This window comes from Brassica napus, chromosome C9 (assembly GCF_020379485.1).
Source record: "Brassica napus cultivar Da-Ae chromosome C9, Da-Ae, whole genome shotgun sequence".
Taxonomy (NCBI): Eukaryota; Viridiplantae; Streptophyta; class Magnoliopsida; order Brassicales; family Brassicaceae; genus Brassica; species Brassica napus.
The window spans coordinates 47,918,282-47,936,528 of record NC_063452.1 but is presented as its reverse complement, the minus strand read 5'-3'; the positions used below and the strand labels follow the sequence as shown (position 1 = coordinate 47,936,528).

Sequence of the window (18,247 nt, the reverse complement as noted above, 5' to 3'; positions counted from 1 at the left end):
TCCAAAAATCAATCCTAAAACGACATTTATTTTGAAAGGAAAAAGTAATTGACAAGAAGAAATGGAAAAAACATCACTTTCCGATACACAAGATCAGTTAGGTAATTTTTTTTTATGTTATTTAGTTGTTACAAATCCATTGAAACTATGGAGTTCTTATTATAATACTTTACTAAATACATTGAATTCCATAAAACAAGTTTTTAAAAAAAAAATTCAGTGACCAATTTTATAATAAACTACTGGTTTCTTTCTAAACATCAGATTAGAAACAACCTACTTCATTTCACTTAATGGTTTTGTAACTTTCTAAGCCCTAATCTATTAACTTTATATATATATTTAAAATGTTCATTTCATGTATCATCTATTTTTGTTCTGAATACTATAGTACTACTTTTTTTAATAAAAAATATAAACAAGAGTTAATATAGTTTGGGTCCGAATCCTAGTACGGGTAAAAGCATAGAAGGCAAGAGCCTGGCTTTGAAGAACACGCTTGAACATCACCACCGGTTTTTCTATCTTGTGTTTTAATCACTCTTAATTAGGTGATCATAAGATCAGTGAAAAAAAAAGTCTCTTTTATGTGAAAAATCCAATATAAAAACAAAGAAAAAAATCCAATATAAGAACAAAGAAAAAAAAACGAATAGATAAAAGTCTATTTTGTTGAAAACACAAGGTGAAGTGTTGACTCCTTTTGGATGTTATAATCAGAAAGCCTGTAATCATCCTCCAGTTGTCTACCAGCAAATATGAGTCTCTGGCGGTCTGGTGCGATCCCTTCCTTGTCTTGAATCATTGTCTTTAAACTGTAAATGGTGTCTGAGCGCCCAACTTCTAAGGCAGTGACTTTACCAGAGAGTGTTTTCACAAATATTTGCATTCCACCACTTAAACGATAGACGTGAAGGACTGACTCCTTCCAGATGTTGTTCTCCACCAAACGGCCATCCTTGAGCTGTTTACCTTTAAAGAACAAGATCTGCTGGTGCGGAGGGATTCCCTCTCTCTCTTGGATCTTCGCCTTGACCATGTCAATTGTGTCGAAGCCTTCGACCTCAAGGGCTATGGTTTTGCCTGTAAGAGTCTTAACAAAGATTTTCATAATTCCTCCCAGATTGAAAACCATTACAAGAGCATTCTCTTTTTGGATATTGTAATCAGCCACGGTACAGTCATCCTTCGTAACACGTCCGCAAAAGAGCAATTTCTGATATTGGATAGGAATTCCTTCCTTATCTTGTATCTTTGCCTTGACGTTGCCAATGGTGTCTGAGCTTTCGACCTCAAGGGTTATGGTCTTGTACAAGATTTTTACGAAGATTCGCATACCTCTAAATTTGAGAATCAAGTGGAGAGTTGACTCTCTCTGGATATTGTAACTAGCCAACGTACGGTCATCCTCAAGGCTTTTCCCGGCAAAAATAAGCCTCTGCTGGTAGTTAGGGATACCTTCCTTATCTTGTATCTTTGCCTTGAGGTTGTCAATGGTGTCTGAGCTTTTGACCTCAAGCATTATGGCATTGCCTTCAAGAATACTTACGAAGATTCTCATACCTCTAAACCTGAGAATCATGTGGAGAGTTGAATTATTTTGGATATTGTAAATAGCCAAGGTACGGCAATCCTCAAGCGTTTTTTCTCCAAAGACAAGCATCTGCTGGTATGTAGGGATTCCTTCCTTATCTTGTATCTTTTCTTTGACTTTGCAAGTGGTGTCTGAGCTTTCGACCTCAAGAGTTAAGGTCTTGCCTGTAAAAATCTTAATAAGGATTTGCATCGACATCTGGAAACAATAAAAAGTACAATTCTCATTAGCACACAGGAATCAAAAGTAAGTGCAGAAAATTACAAAGATTCTAACGAATATTATTCAACAAGAAAGTCACCAAAGCAGAAAACAAATAAAAATTAACGGATGAGTCAAAGATCCACGAAAAAAAGATATACTTTGAGAGAAGAATTCACGAAAGTTTTTCTGAGGTGTTAGGGTTTGTAAGATAGAAGACTTCAATACAATAGGGGATGAGGTTCCTTATATAGGATTTACTTCTTTGATCCAAAGCTGAAAAACAAAAGGAAGAAAAACTTATTGAGATAAATATGAATCTTAAAATATAAACAATTTATTTAAAATACAATCGTACAGATTTTTTTTCTTTCAAAACATAATCGTATATATCGTCTTTTATTATATTACAGACATGTAATAATCTACTAAAGTTAAAAGAAATAAGACAAAACAATGTCAGCTCTAATTTGTTATACTTGTTTCTTGCAATATTTAGTTGCAGCGCATCTTATTGTTACGCGATTTTACGACAATTTCGCTAAACCGTTTTATATTTTTATCAAGCGTAAACGAAATTTATATTAAATTTACTTTCTTGTGAAGATGATTATGAATCTTTTTAGAATGGGATTAGGAGAGTATTACACCGTGGCGGACCCAGGATTTTGTTAAACCTGGGTCAAGTTCGAATTTTGTATTTTTCTTATTTATTATATTTATATGATAACTATTCTTTTGTTTTGCTACATAATTGGAGAGGATAAAGACTATGTAGATATGCTTCCCATACATCAAGATCATTCATATTCCACGAACGCAAAATCAGATTTCGGATTCGTTAGCTAGGACTTCGAAGTTTTTCTATAGAGAACTTTGTTTTGTTGGTTGTTCTATTCCAGTCTAGTTAGGCAAACCACATCAAGTTTGAATAATAGAATAGTCGTTCGTTGCAAAAAAAAACTATTCTTTTGTTATATAAATAATCCGAATTGTATCAAAAGTGATACGAGTTTTAATATATGTAAAAGATGTTATGGTTCGTTGAATTCATATATTCAGCAATAGTATCCAATACCCGAAGCTGAACCTGAACTCAATCCGAAAAATCCGAAGTCAAACCCGGTCCGATCTATAAAATATCTGAACAATATTAAATTAGAAGAAATTGAATACCCGAACCCAATTGGGTAATACCCGATACACGAATGGATAGCCGAAATATCCAAAAATATATATTAACCATAAATCTCTAATAGTGTCGACTCCTTCATTTCCTCTTTATAGTTCACGCTAAACCTAACCCCCTCTTCACCGTAGATTTAGTGGTTCTGTTTTTAAATTTTCTACACCTTTCAATTTTACTGAATGACACACTCTTTTCTAAGGTTGCTTTGGTGAAATACTGCTTTTCATCTTTGAGTACTTGATGTCTTACTCTTTGGTTAACAACATATTTTGTTGTTGTTTGTTTAATATTATATTGTTTTTATCATACAACGTACACATTACTATTAGATTCAGATTTTTTTTAATCTTGATTCATGAGTTATGTTCATCCCAAACTACCTTATTTTTTTAACATGTAACTTTAAATAATCGAACCGAACTACTCGAACTACAAAAAAAAACCCGACCCAAAATATGAAAATAGCCGAACATATTACATAACTCTATACCGAAATACCTAAAAACTCAAAATGTCCTACACGAACCCGAACAAATATCTGAATACTCACCCATATTCATCAATATAGAAAAAATAAAAAGTGTCATGTGCAACCCTAGCGACAAAGTAGCAGCCTTCACTTTTTATGCTAAAAACGTCCCCATCTCATATTTCTTCTGGTATCTAAGGTGTTAATCGAGAAAGAACGACGTTTTTGATAGGATGGCTCCGGATCTGGTTCAGAGTGAGGATCTGGTGATTCTTTGGGTCAGCTCTTGGTCGTCTCTGCTTGGATGGAGAAGCTTTGGGTGCAGGGTCGTCGGCTCTCATGTGGTGGTCGCGAGTTTATCCGTCGGATTCCGACACCGATGTCTGGAAGTTCGGCTACCTCTGTTACTCTCTAGCAACTCATGTTTACGGCCATTCTTAGGGTTTTTTTTTATGCTGCTGATGATTTAGTTTGTAGTTCTAATAATATTTAAAAGAAAAACAGAGCTTTCTCTGTTTTAGAGCAAAAGAAGTCTGAAACTGTTCGGGTTTTCAGCAAGAGATGTCCATAGCAACTTAGTAAATTGTCCCAAACTTGGTTGAGTCTGGGAGCAACGATAGTTTCTGACTTGTTTTGGTTGTAAACTAGATACGAGTAAACAACGTTTCTTCGTTCTCATTTTAATGCTAACAACTATGTGGAGCTTTGGTTGTAAACTACAATTGTTGATCAATTAAAACGAATGTGGAAGCACATAGTAAATAAAAAAAACAAATAAAAATATGTAAAAGAACATAAGAAGTACTCCTTCAGGTTTGTATTATTTGTTGTTTTATAGTTAAAATTTTGTTTTATTTTAAGTGTTGTTTTATGTTTTCAGTGTAAAACTTAATAACAATATTTTCTATTTTATTTTTCTCTTGGTTGAAATATAGTTAGGTGTATAGGTAATGATGTTTTTATTTTGAAAATATGAAAAATTAAATGTTATTTTAATTTGTGTGCATAGACCTAAAACGACAAATAAAATGAAACGGATGGAATAACTAAAATCGATGAAAAAATGCCACAAATTACGGTGAAAATTGGGTTTAAGGCATATTCCATTTTGCAGGAGAAAGAAAAGTTAAAAAACAAGATAAGGGTAAGAGTTCATCAAATGGGAGAGCATGGAAAAAGAATACAACAATTCCAAAAACCAAGAGAAAACTTGAATCTTTTTATGAAGATCCCTCCAGTGAAGCCCTTTGTAAAAAAAATAGGGAAATCTGTTTTTTAGAGCAAAAAAATGGTAACTATGTCACTTTAGACTAATTTATACTATATTATGTCATATTAGACTAATTTTTTCCAAAATGGCAGTAATGCCCTTAAAATTGTAATTTTTTTAAAAAGATATATATTGAGTTCGACAAGGGGGATCGATCGATCCCACTTTACAAGTTATAATGGATCGATCGATCCCGATCATTATTCAGAACAAAAAAACGCGAAATATATATTGATCGACCTGGTCCATTTCACTCGATCGGCGAAGGTCGATTTACACAGATCGACCGATCTGTAAGAATAGATCGATCGATCCCGTGCCGAGGAAAGAATCCCAAATCGATTTTTTTGGTTTTGTATGATTATATCCGGATTGATTCCCACTTGATTTGAACCGACCAAACATGATTTCAACTCTTTAAACTCGATTTCTCTGGGATGAAACCCATAATTTCCCATTCACGAATAAAGGGAGACAAACTCAAATTCTCACCCAAGTTCATTAACCCTAACTCACTCAATTTCACTCTGATTTGGACGATTATTTGGCCTAACCCATACGATTTCGTGAGCTTTTTACGAATCTATCACTCTTTAGTTCTTTCTGCAAAGGTATGAGACTCTATCTCCACTTCTTTTTAGAGTTTGAAAATAGAAAGGTAAAAGGTAAATTTTTTGAGTTAGTTAGGATGTTTAGGCTTCAATCATGTGTTAAGGTGATGATTAGAGAAGATTTTGTACACAATCATGGCTTAAATCATATTTTTGGGATAGATTTAGGAATTTTAGGTTTTGTTTTTTTTTAAAAAAAATTAAAACACCATAAAATTGAAATTAATACAGTGAGAATGCTAATTCTTTGACATTGGTTATTGATAAAGTATTAAGAGACATTATTTAACTGAGCTGTGATATTTGTTATTAATAGATATATGTTGTATTGTTTTCAATTTTCAGGTATGGAGTTGGAGTTGCCTAATCGTTTATACGGTGAGGGATTGGAACCTCAGGCTAAGAAGATTAATAACAGCTGCCAACTAAAACTTCTCGAGTTGCTGAAAGAAAAAATGGAGCCAGAATTCGATGAAGTTATGAAAGATCCCATTTTTTCACAGATTATGGTTATCCAGAAGAATGATCTGAAGTTTTCGGCGAGGTTGGTACACTCTTTCTTGTGTAAGGAGTTGATGACAAGCAAGAGACATGAGAAGTGGTTCACTTTCGCTAGGAGACCTCTGCGTTTTGGATTGCAAGAGTATCATGCTGTCAGTGGTCTGAAAGTGAAGCGAGAGAATAACAGTGGGTTAGTGACATGGAAAGATGATGATGGTTTTTGGAGCAAGCAGATAAAGACAAATGGAAAAATAAATTTGCAGATCATTAAAAAGAAGCATTTGGAAGAGAGCAATACCTGGACTTGGGTTGATAGGGTGAGACTGATATATCTTTGCGTTATTATGGGTGTGGTGATGGGGAAGGATGAGAAGGTGAATATCCCGCATCTGTACATGAAGTTGGCGATGGATTTGGAGAAGCTTCGGAATTACCCATGGGGTCTGTATTCGTTTGATTTCCTTCTGAAGCAAATTGATAAAACAAGGCATAAATTAGAGCAGAAAGAGGGGTATCTGATGGAAGGATTCTTGTTTGGTTTCCAAATTTGGATAATGGAAGCTGTTCCTTCTTTAGTAGAGATTTGTGGCACAAAAGTCAGTAAAAATTTTACAGGTCCACTGTGTGGTAATTGGAGAGGATGTGCAAAATGTTCTTATGAAGATATCATTGGCGTTAAGAACTTATTCCCAGAAAATGTATGCATATATTTTTCAAATTAAAATATTTATTGTCTTGTTCACTTTACTAATGATTTGATTGTTTGTAGGGGATTTTGCATTCATTCATGGAATCCCACATAGATGGAGTGGTCCTTTTGGCAACTGATTTTGTACAGAAGAATGAGAAGAAAGATGAAAGAGTAGATCGCATTTTGGATATGATCAATAGTAAACATGATTGGAACAATCATGTTTGGGGAGTAAAACACTACAAGAAAACACGGACAATACTGACGGAAAAACCGACCGAAAAAAATCTGTCAGGATTTTCCAACGGAATTCCGACGAAAACTTGTCGGAAATATATTTCGGTAAATTCGTCGGAACTGCGTCGGAAAATCCTGACAGAATACATTCGTCGGTATTTCGTCATACGATCCCGACAGAAAACCGACAAAAAACTGACAAATATATGACCGTTGCAAAAAATTGACACATACCGACGAAATACCGACGGCATACCGACCATGAAAGAATTCGGTCATAATTCCGTCGGTTTTTCCGACGGAATACCGACGGATTGAACAGCCGTTATACTTCCCGACTGAAAACCGACGAATTTGCAGCCGTTGCACTTCCCGACGAAATACCGACGGATTATGTAGCCGTTAGTATCCGTTTAAATTACCGACGGAACGCCGACGGGTTTAGGACGTTAATTTAGCCGTTATGATTCCCGACGGAATACCGACGAATATTTTCCGTCGGAAAGATTTCCAATTCATTATAAATACGACCTCTCCTTCATTCATTGAAATCACAACAAAACAATATAAATTATGGGTACTCCTTATAATTTCCGTTCTTGGTTAGATCAACCTCATATGGATCCAAATACAAATTTACTTACGGAGGAATACGCACGTGGTATTCAAGAATTCATGGGGGTGGTTCAAAGTCAACCGGAAGCAAGAACAAGTAAGTATTTATTATGTCCATGTTCTACTTGTAAGAATAATATCCGTGTCAAAAAAATGGAAGTATGGAGTCATTTATATTTGAAAGGATTTACACGTGGTTATAAGATTTGGTATCTTCATGGAGAAAGATTTGAGTATGGTAGTAGTAGCGAACCTCAAACTGCCGATAGGTTAGATGAACCTACCACGGATGTAGATTTTGGGATAGGGACTGTTCAGATGGTATATGATGCATATGGAGAAAATTTACCGTCGGGTGAAGAGGAAGGAGATAGACAAGAACAACCCAATGTAGAAAATTTCCCATGTGAAGAGGAAGGCGAACGAGAACAACCCAATCTAGAAGCCAGAAGATTTTTTGAAATGTTAGATGCAGCTAAGCAGCCATTGTATCAAGGATGTAAAGATGGGCATTCACCTTTATCATCCGCAAGTCGATTGATGGCGCTAAAGACTGACTATAATTTGGCTGAAGAATGTGTGGATGCGATTGCAGATTTTGTTAAAGATGTTCTTCCTGAAGATAATCTTGCACCTGGCTCATATTATGAGGTACAAAAATTGGTCGCTGGTCTTGGCTTACCATATCAGGTGATAGATGTATGCATCGATAACTGCATGATTTACTGGAGAGCAGATGAGAACAGGGAGAGATGTAAATTCTGTCGGAAACCTCGTTATCAGGATACGACTGGAAGAGTTCCGGTGCCATACAAACGAATGTGGTATTTGCCGTTGACTGAAAGATTAAAGAGGTTATATCAGTCTGAACGAACAGCAGAACCAATGAGATGGCATGCTGAGCACTTAACAAATGGTGAGATAACACATCCTTCCGATGCAGAGGCGTGGAAGCATTTTCAATCAACATATCCAGAATTTGCATCTGAGGTAAGAAATGTGTATCTTGCATTATGCACAGATGGTTTCAGTCCATTTGGAAAGCATGGAAGACAATATTCATTGTGGCCGGTAATCTTGACACCTTACAACTTACCACCACATTTGTGTATGCGACGGGAGTTTTTGTTCCTCTCAATTCTCGTTCCCGGGCCAGATCATCCTAAGAGATCACTGGATGTGTTTCTTCAGCCATTGATATATGAGCTGCAATTATTATGGGAGCACGGTGTTCATACATACGATGTTTCGCGGAAAGAGAATTTTCAGATGCGAGCAGTACTTATGTGGACAATAAGTGATTTTCCAGCATATGGTATGTTATCTGGATGGACCACGCATGGGAGGCTATCATGTCCTTATTGCCAAGACAACACAGATGCTTTCCAACTAAAAAATGGTCGGAAATCGTGTTGGTTTGACTGTCACAGGAGATTTCTACCACACGATCATCCATATCGTAAGAGTAAGACATTGTTTACAAAGAACAAGAGGGTGTTTGACAGTCCACCTGAAGAAGTAAGTGGCAAAAAGTTGAAGGAACAATTAAGAGATTTTGGTGCAGATAGAACGGCAGACGTGGGTGGAAACGGACATGAACCGATTTATGGTGTAGGGGAAAATCATAATTGGCATAAGAAGAGTATCTTCTGGGATTTGCCCTATTGGGAGACTCATTTGTTGCGGCACTGTTTAGATGTCATGCATATTGAGAAGAACTTTTTCGACAATTTGATGAACACCATCCTTGATGTCCAAGGCAAGACGAAGGATAACTTGAAGTCAAGACTGGATTTGGTTGATATTTGTGCTCGTCCCGAACTTCATGTTGATGAGCACGGTAAAGGTCCTATTCCCATATATCGACTGGATGCAACTGCAAAAGAAGAGTTTTTTGATTGGATAACACACAGTGTTAAATTTCCAGACGGTTATGCATCAAGTTTGCGTAATTGTGTTGACAAAAGTGAAGGGAAGTTTACTGGCTTGAAGAGCCATGATTGTCATGTAATGATGCAGCGCCTCCTTCCTTTTGCGTTTTCCGCACTATTGCCACGAAATGTCCACGAAGCAATCGCAGGTACTTTAAAATTTAACATAGTTAAATTAATTGTCATATTATTTTTTAATGCTTATATATATATATGCTTATGGAATTTGTTTTCTTCGTGTATGTAGGGATAAGTGCTTTCTTCCGTGATTTATGCTCGAGATCACTCACATCAGATGGTATCCGCAATTTGGAAGTTAAAATACCGGTGATCCTATGCAACCTCGAGAAGATATTTCCTCCATCATTTTTTGATGTTATGGAGCATCTTGCTATTCATCTTGCGAGAGAAGCGGCACTCGGTGGTCCCGTGCAGTACAGGTGGATGTATTTGTACGAACGGTTTATGTTTCATCTGAAGAAGAAGGTCAAGAATTTAAGCAAGGTGGAGGGATCAATAGTGGCTCAGTGCATCAATGAGGAAACCTCAAACTTTGCTGAATACTACTTTCCATCAGAAGTTCGAACAAAAAGTCGAAGACCTGCACGGCATGATGATAGAGGTGAAAGGGCAACTTATTATGTTTATGTGCCAAACATGTTTACACAAATTGGACGACATAGTGGAAAGTCAACGGACCGGATACTTACCGTAGCTGAGCATGCTCATTTGCACACATATTTGCTTACAAACTGCGAAGACATTCTTGAATATGAGAGGTACATAGATTTAAAAATATGAATTATTTGCAATATTTTTGAAACATATCTAACATTTTTGTGTTTTTTACAGTATTTACTTGGCAGAGATGCGCTTAAAGTACCCGGATGCGACAGAAGAACAACTCGAACAACTCAAGCAAAACAACTTTGCAACATGGCTTTCTGATTATGTAAGTGTCTAATCAGTAATTAGTGGTAACTAACCGTTTTACTTATTATCTTTTAATGAACGAAAACATTTTTTTTTGTTTTTATAGGTAAGCCATTGTTTAGCTATTGGGCACCCACCTAAAGATTGGTTACGTGAGATAGTTTGTGGTCCAAAGTTTGTTGCAAAGTCATATCCGAGATATTGCACACGAGGATATGCATTCAGAGTTCTTAAGGAAAATACTGTAAGGAGAACAATTGATTGTGGGGTTTCTTCGTCATCCGGAGACGATGTCTACTACGGTAACGTACGCGAGATTTTGGAAATTCAGTACCCGGGAATGATTGGCATGAGATGTATTGTCTTCAACTGTGAGTGGTACGACAACGTTGTTGGTCGCGGAGTAAGCACTGACGCATTCGGTGTTACATCTGTACATTCGCGACGACGACTGGATTTTTACGATCCATTCATTCTTGCTTCACAAGCTGACCAGGTATGTATGTTGAAATATATTTTCCATCGGAAGTAATCATATATAATTACTTCGACTTATATAATTTATAATTTTTCAGGTTTGCTATATTCGTTATCCGCGGATTAGGCAAAGGAACGATCCTTGGATCGTTGTCATGTCAATAAATCCCAGAAGCCGAGTACAAGGAGTATTTGATCCACTACAACAACAATTAACCGAAGAGGACGGCGAGATTGGAGAGTTTGACGAAGACAATTCAGATTCATCATGTTCATCATCAGATAATTCCTCAGATGGAGAGTAGATACTCTTTTATGAATGTATATGCAAATTACTTTTAAACATTGTAGATTTCTTCTAAAAACAAATTATGGGTTTGAAACGTTGTATACTTTTAAATTACAAAAAATAAATTAGATTTGTTGATTCTAAAATCGAACGGTTTTGATTGATTGATTATATACGGTTTTGATTGAATGGTTATATATATGTCATGTTCAAAGTTAAAAAAAAATCAAACTGAAACTCTAAATTGATAATGTCCGTCGGTTTTCCGTCGGAATTTACCGACGCATTTCCGACGAAACCCTAGAATTTGAGGGTTTCGTCGGAAATGCATCGGTAAATACCGACGGAATACCGATGAACCCCTCAAATTCTAGGGGTTCGTCGGTATTCCGTCGGTATTTACCGACGCATTTCCGACGAACCCCTCAAATCCTAGGGGTTCGTCGGAAATGCGTCGGTATATACCGACAGAATACCGACGGACATTATCAACTTAGAGAGTTTCGGTTTTTTACAAATATGATTTTTTTTGCACTTGTATTAAATATCATATATAACATCAGACAACAAATCTACCCATTGTATTCTCACAGTTTTAAAACTTTGAACATGACATATATATATAATCATTCAATCAAAACCATATATAATAAATGAATCAAAACCGTTCGAACAACATCATACACTTTTAAGTTGGCTTGTGCCAGTTCTCAGAAGTTGTAGCACTCAAACAAATCTAGAACATTTTTTTAGAATGTTTTATGATTATATAACATAATATATTGGTTTTAGAAAGTTTTATAACAAATATAAATAATTTCGACACCCTGTGTAAACTCTAAAACTTAATCCGTCGGTATCTCGTCGGAATATTCCGACAAATTACCGACGGAATTAACTATACCGACGAAGAACAGACGGATAAGGTCGTCGATATTTAAAAAATTACACGGGTCAAGCTGTACCGCGCAAAATTTTGGTAAACCGCCAATATTAAAAAACCGACGGATTTCCGACGGGTAGATAAAATACCGACGGAAAAAACCCGTCGGTTATCCGTCGGTTCATTAAATGAATACATAAGAGAAAATCTCTTCTTTTTCCTCATTTCTTCCCCGTTTTCTCTCTCTCTCCGCCCAGCCCCTCCTCCTCCCTCGCGATTTCCGGCGATTCCCTCCTCCTCCCTCGCGATTTCCGACGTAATCCCCCAAATTCGACCTCCTCTTTCACCCAGTCATGTAAGATTTTCAATTCTTTTATCTTTCTCATGGGATTTCAATGGTTACAATGTTAGTTTTAGGGTTTATGTGATTTTGAGATTGATTAGGGATTTGGAAGTTAGTTTAGGGCCGGGATTGAAGTTTTTATTTACGATTTGTGTGATTGGAGTTATAGATTTTGGATTTCTTTAATTTGAATAAAGTTTTTTAAAATTTTTTTTTTAATTATATAAAAATCGTTTTTAATTATAAAACGTTTCATATTTTTATATTTTTTTCATTATATAATTTCGTTAAATTAATTTAAAAACACTTTTTAATTATTATAAAAAAAATTTAATTATAAAAAGTTTCTTTTTTTTTGAAACACAATTATAATACGTTTCTAAATAATAAAAAAGCTTACTAATGTTTTTAAATAATAAAAAGCTTACTACGTTTATAATAAAACGTTTTTTTTTTTTTGAAACACAATTATAATACGTTTCTAAATAATAAAAAAGCTTACTAATGTTTTTTTTTCGTAGGGATGAACCACCTCCTCTTATAGTTAGACGTCGTTTTCGCCGGGGTACTTCTTCAGTCACTCAGAGTACGTCACCCGCTAGTAGCCCAGTTGCAGCTACCACTCCTCCAGCAGCCCCCACCCCTCCAGCAGCCCGCACCCCCCCTTCTGTAGCTTCCGGCCCTTCTCAAAGTTCAAGAGGAGGAGGATTGCCTACTACGATGACTGTTGCGGAGTTAGTTAGGCAACCTGGCCGAGAATCGCTTCAGCGCCTTGATCCAAATTATCTTATTGTCCCAAACACCACTTGGTAAGTATTTGTTTTAAAAGGTTCTTTCATTTTATATTCATCTTTTACATTTAATTGTGTTTGGTTTTATTTCGTAGGTTTGATTTGTCTGGCAATGGTATCACCAACAGCCTTCTTAGGATGGAGTACACGATGCTAAAGCGTGGTTATCCAACTTTCTATGACATGCCTGCAGAAGATCAAGAACTTTGGTTTCGGCAATTTGCGGTATATGTTCTCAATTTTTAATATTATAAATTTTTTTCCACCAATTGTAACTTTCTAAAAAAAAATTTATATTTATTTTGCAGCAAGAGTTCACTTGGGAATCAGGGATTACCGAACAAGTGAAAATTGTTTTCCGCCGCAAAGCAGCTTCGCACTACACCAAGCGGATCAATGAGTGGAAGCAAAAATTCGATGTTGGTGAGGTCCCGAAGCACATCAACCCAGACGTTTGGCGGGATTTGTGTGGTCATTGGACGAAAGATGAGACAAAGTCTTTGTCGACAATCAACTCGCAAAATCGGTGTAGCAGCCGTGGCGGGAAAGGGATGTTTGTCCACAACTTAGGGGCAACAAGTTTACAGACCCGAGCACTTCAGCTAGTAAGTTTCTAATCTGATTTTCTTATTCATTTTTAAATATGTGATACTAAATATATTGTTTTTAGATGAAGGAAAACGGTGGAGTTCCCGTAGATGATTTTACCCTGATGAAGAATGCCTATACCAACAAGAAGACTGGCGTGATTCAGGATGGACTTATTCAGGACGTAATCCAGGTCGTGGAAAATCGAAAAGAGGATCTCCTCGCGACTCAAGCTTCTATGTGTGAAGAAGGCGATTCTGCATCTTCCAACTCCTTAACCGTAGAGCAACTCAACAACCTTGTTCTCGAGGTACATTCTAATTTCTTTTTGCTATGTATGTGTGATATGTGTGTGTGCGTGAGTATGTGTGTGATATGTATTTGTTATTTCTCATTCAGGCTGTTCCAAGGAAAAAGGGCCGTTATGTTGGATTGGCTCGTTCGACCGGAGGGGCTTCTTCTTCTTCTTCAGCTCACTATCCACTGGTTCATGAGCTTATGGAGCAGATTAAGACCAAAGATACGGAGATTGAGTTCCTCAAGAATGACAATGCTGAAATCCGGGTTGAGCTGCAGCAAAACCGAACGACTATGGAGCAAAACAATGTTCTCACCCAGACCTTGTTGCAGAAGTTTAGGAGCCGATTCGGTGAAGACTTTTAGTTGTTTTTTTAATTTTCAAAAACTTTTTATTACTTTTCATAACTTTAATGTATAATAATGTTGAATTTATATATCTATAATGTTTTTAAATTCTAAATTATCAATTTTTTCCTGAAATTAAATAAAGAATTATAAAAATTGTTTTTTTTTAATTAAAAAAGGAAAACCGACGGATGAAGTTTTCCGTCGGAATTTCTACATATTTCCGACGAATATGTTCCGTCGGTTTTTTTCTAAAAATTCCGACGACACATATCCGTCGGTTTTTTCAGAAAATTCCGACGAATTCTCTTCGTCGGTATTCTCTATAAATACCGACGAACATATTCCGTCGGAAATTTTAGAAAATTTCCGACGAAACATATCCGTCGGTTTTTTCAGAAAATTCCGACGAATTATCTTCGTCGGTATTCTCTATAAATACCGACGGATGTGTTTCGTCGGAAATTTTAGAAAAAACCGACGGAATATGTTCGTCGGTATTTACCGACGATATGTGTTCGTCGGTATTTTGCCGACGAATTGCCGACGAATATCAGTATACCGACGAGATGATACCGACGGACATATTTCGTCGGTATTCCATCGGTATGCTACTTTCCCGAAGAGATTATGACGGATTTGTCCATCGGTATCAAGCAGTTTTCTTGTAGTGAAAGAAGCTACGAACTCTGAATTTGAGAAATCTGGGGAAGAGAAAGGAGAGGATCAAATAGCTTATACTGAGAGAGGTGAAAATAGTCATGTTGCAGGGAATGTTGATGGCACAGCTGATGTTTCGGGAAGAAACAAGAGAAAGCTTGCAGACCGAGGAGCAGAGTCAAGGAAGAAGAATGTTTTGTGCCACCTAGCTGCTTCATCAAAAGGGAATATTGACACAGATATGAAAAATTTCTTGGAGGATCTGGTACAAGCTTCTTTTACTACTTTTGGGGAGAAATTTTGTCAGCAGTTTTCGGACAGGTTGGGTAAGATTGAGACTGAGGTTACACAACTCAGGACAGCTTCGGAGAGAACTGAGCAATTTGAGACAGTTGTAACCGACAGATTGGGGAAAATTGAGGCTGAGGTTACACAGCTCGGGACAACTTTAGTGGTGACTGAATTGGTGGGAAAGAGTGATCAAGCAAGCGGTCCTAGTATGACCAAAATCAACAGTGGTCCTAGCACCAGCAAAAAAGGCACTGCTCCATCAAAGAAAAAGGTAACTACTAAGAGAAAGAGTTAAAAGTTGTTGAAAGCTTGGAACTAGGCGATGGAATGTAGGTCTTTGAAGCTAGGTTGTTGGAACTTGGAATGAGGCGGTAATATGTATTTGAAACTTGTCGTTTATGTAATGATTATATTTAATGTAATATGTATTTGGAATTTTGTATGTTTATTATGGATTTCGAACTTGTCGTTTATGTCTATTCTCTATTTTGAACTTGAAATTTGTATGTGTAATTTGTAATTGTACGTGAACAGGCTGTAAAAAACCAAGAGTTAAAGACTGCTGATTCGTGTGTCAATTTACCTCGTGCAAAAGTTACTCAATCATCAGCTAGTGATCTTCGTATGGGTACACAAGAGTTTTTGGAAAGTTGCATGAAGAACCTTCCATTAGACACATTTGTGAAAGGTTTGAATCCTTCTCAAGCTAAAGTCGAAGATTCATTGGATTGGTTGGAACTTCCAAAATCATTGAAGAAGCCAACAGATTCATTGGAACTTTTAAAATCATTGAAGAAGCTAGCGGTCCGTTTAGATGACCGAGATATAGAGCTAGACGGCGAAGATTTCCCTGATCGCTGCTTGGTGTTTGTGCATCCTACAGATTTTAAGAAGATGCAGGACTGGCAAGATACACGAACGTATGTTATTCCTTTGTATATATCATTCCGTTGATTTTCTTAATAATTGACATCTCTACCATTGTATTTTGTTTACAGAGCTATACAGATTGGTCCATCTATGTTAGACGGTGATCTAGCCGGACGTATTATGTCTGCCAGCAGTTGGCTTAAAAACTACGTAAGCATTCAACCGGTTATTTCTATAAAATGTTACCTATTGTCATCTCCTTCAACCTCGTCTTGCTTCATCTTTCCTTTCTTCTTCTCGTTATGATTGTCAGCATCATAATCATCTCCATCAACTTCACTTTTCTTCATCTTCCCTTTTTTCTTCTCGTTACGCTTAGCCCCCTTAACAATATTTGAAGCGGTCCCAATGTCACAAGGATTTCGCTCGTTCTCTTCACTAGTACTTGTATCAGTTGGCATCTTATTAAGATCAATGTCGATCTTATTTGGATTTCCTTGCTTTGCTTTATAGCTGACACACAATTGAGTTGACTGATGCTTCTTACAAAACCCTAGAAAATTTTGAACTTGCCTTGAGTTTCCAATGATCACTGGTGGACATTTTGATGAATTGATCAATCCAATAGGAAGGTAACTCAACTCCAAATCAGCATCTGTTTCTTCAAAACCAAAATCCTCTATAACGTTTTTCTGTAACTCTTCCAGAGAAGACTTCAATTCCAAAGCAAGTAACCTTCCCCCTTTCTTTTTATCAACATTAAAACTCCAACCTGAAGATACAACCAATTCCCAAACACCACATGAAGCATAGACATGAATCATGGTAGAAATAATGTGAAAATTTTGTGAAAATTTTGTGAACAATCAATGGAATATAGAAGACGGCGAAGAAGGTTGCCAAGATTTTTTTTGTCGCTTTTTTTTGTTCCTTTTTCGTTTTTTTTTTTAAATCGATTTTTTTTAAAAATAGAAAAGTGAATATTCTCAAATATTTTGTTTCCATATTTTTAGGAACTGATTTCTTATCCGTAGAATACAACTAATATGTAGAAATCAGTTTCTACAGTTTTTTAGAATTATAGTAATGTTTAGAATTTGATTTCTACATGTTTTAGATTTATAGTAAATCTGTAGAAGTCGGTTTCTACATGTTTAAGAATTAGATTAATGTGTAGATTTTGATTTCTAAGAATTTTAGAATGGTAGGTTAAGCGCGGAATGTGTATTCTACATATTTGTAGAATACTCCTATTTACGTAGATCACGTATTCTAAACATTGTAGATTCAATGAAAAAAGTAGATTTTGTTTTCTACTTCTTAGAATGTCATTTCTACTTTTTTAGAATATAATCTGAAATTTATAATTTTAACTTTTTTATAACTGGAAAATATACCATTAAGTTCATATAGGTATTTTAACAAATGTTACTATTTTTCCAAAATTTTTTTGTTTGTAAAACTATTTATTAAAATTATTTTCATAAATATTAAAGGGTATTATAGGAAAATATAACACAAAATATATATTAGTCTAAAGGGACATAGTTACTATTTTTTGCTCTAAAAAAACAGTTTTATAAGGAAAAATCCAAGGGATTGTTTAGAAGAAAATGGAAAGGAAAAACAAGTTTCACTCCATATCAATGCATATTCTATATTTTTATTGGTTAAGCCCTGAACCACTATTTCTTTTGATTTGGTGATACATCTGTCCGAAACCACCAAATCTCCATATTTCAACATGAGAGTTATGGACGATCCAGTGTGATTTACCATGATCATCCAATTCATATCCAACAATAAGTACTTGGTAAAATTAAATAAGTTTCAGACCAGTAAGGGGGGTATATTGAATCTGAAATTTGAAGTAATTTGATTTTTAATGAGTTTGTAGGTGATTGCAAGAGAATTAGTGGGGGTTACTGGTTGTTGTATTTTAATGGATTTTAAAATCCGAACTAAATCTAGTGTTATTGGTTCTATGATTTTCAAATTTGTATTAAAATCAAGTGTTATTCAATCGTACGGATTTACTAATAAATTTGATTTTATAATGGATTTGAATGGATTTTTTTGGATTTTTTTGTTAAAAATACAAAGACTCAAATCCGAGGGAAAACCTCCGGATTTGTAAATGCTAATCCAAAAAAAAATTAAAAATCTAT

At 35.9% G+C, this 18,247-nt stretch overlaps 3 protein-coding genes across 4 annotated transcripts; 2 read left to right on the top strand and 1 right to left on the bottom strand.

The window, feature by feature from the left end:
* Nucleotides 1-370: 370 nt before the first annotated feature.
* On the bottom strand, nucleotides 371-4,750 carry LOC106418117 (polyubiquitin). The gene is made up of 2 exons (XM_013858775.3): nucleotides 1,957-4,750; nucleotides 371-1,792 (listed from the first exon to the last, which is right to left on the bottom strand). The coding sequence occupies exon 2, from the start codon at nucleotides 1,790-1,792 to the stop codon at nucleotides 665-667; it is 1,128 nt and encodes a 375-aa protein (XP_013714229.1). The 5' UTR covers nucleotides 1,957-4,750; the 3' UTR covers nucleotides 371-664.
* A 2,044-nt stretch (nucleotides 4,751-6,794) lies between these two features.
* Nucleotides 6,795-12,986, top strand: LOC106416780. Of its 2 annotated transcripts, XR_007328855.1 has the most exons (6): nucleotides 6,795-9,458; nucleotides 9,557-10,088; nucleotides 10,162-10,261; nucleotides 10,349-10,738; nucleotides 10,818-12,246; nucleotides 12,756-12,986. XR_007328855.1 is itself a non-coding variant. In XM_013857686.3 (5 exons), the coding sequence occupies exons 1-5, from the start codon at nucleotides 7,337-7,339 to the stop codon at nucleotides 11,022-11,024; spliced, it is 3,351 nt and encodes a 1,116-aa protein (XP_013713140.3). In that variant the 5' UTR covers nucleotides 6,795-7,336; the 3' UTR covers nucleotides 11,025-12,668. The 2 variants fall into 2 exon arrangements, 1 of the variants encoding a protein (XP_013713140.3); XM_013857686.3 differs by lacking the exon at nucleotides 12,756-12,986 and having other exon boundaries at nucleotides 10,818-12,668.
* Nucleotides 12,668-14,276, top strand: LOC111209918. The gene is made up of 5 exons (XM_022709968.2): nucleotides 12,668-13,043; nucleotides 13,121-13,250; nucleotides 13,334-13,630; nucleotides 13,696-13,923; nucleotides 14,013-14,276. Exons 1-5 carry the CDS (start codon nucleotides 12,739-12,741, stop codon nucleotides 14,274-14,276), a joined length of 1,224 nt encoding a protein of 407 aa, XP_022565689.2. The 5' UTR covers nucleotides 12,668-12,738.
* The last annotated feature ends 3,971 nt before the right edge of the window (nucleotides 14,277-18,247 follow it).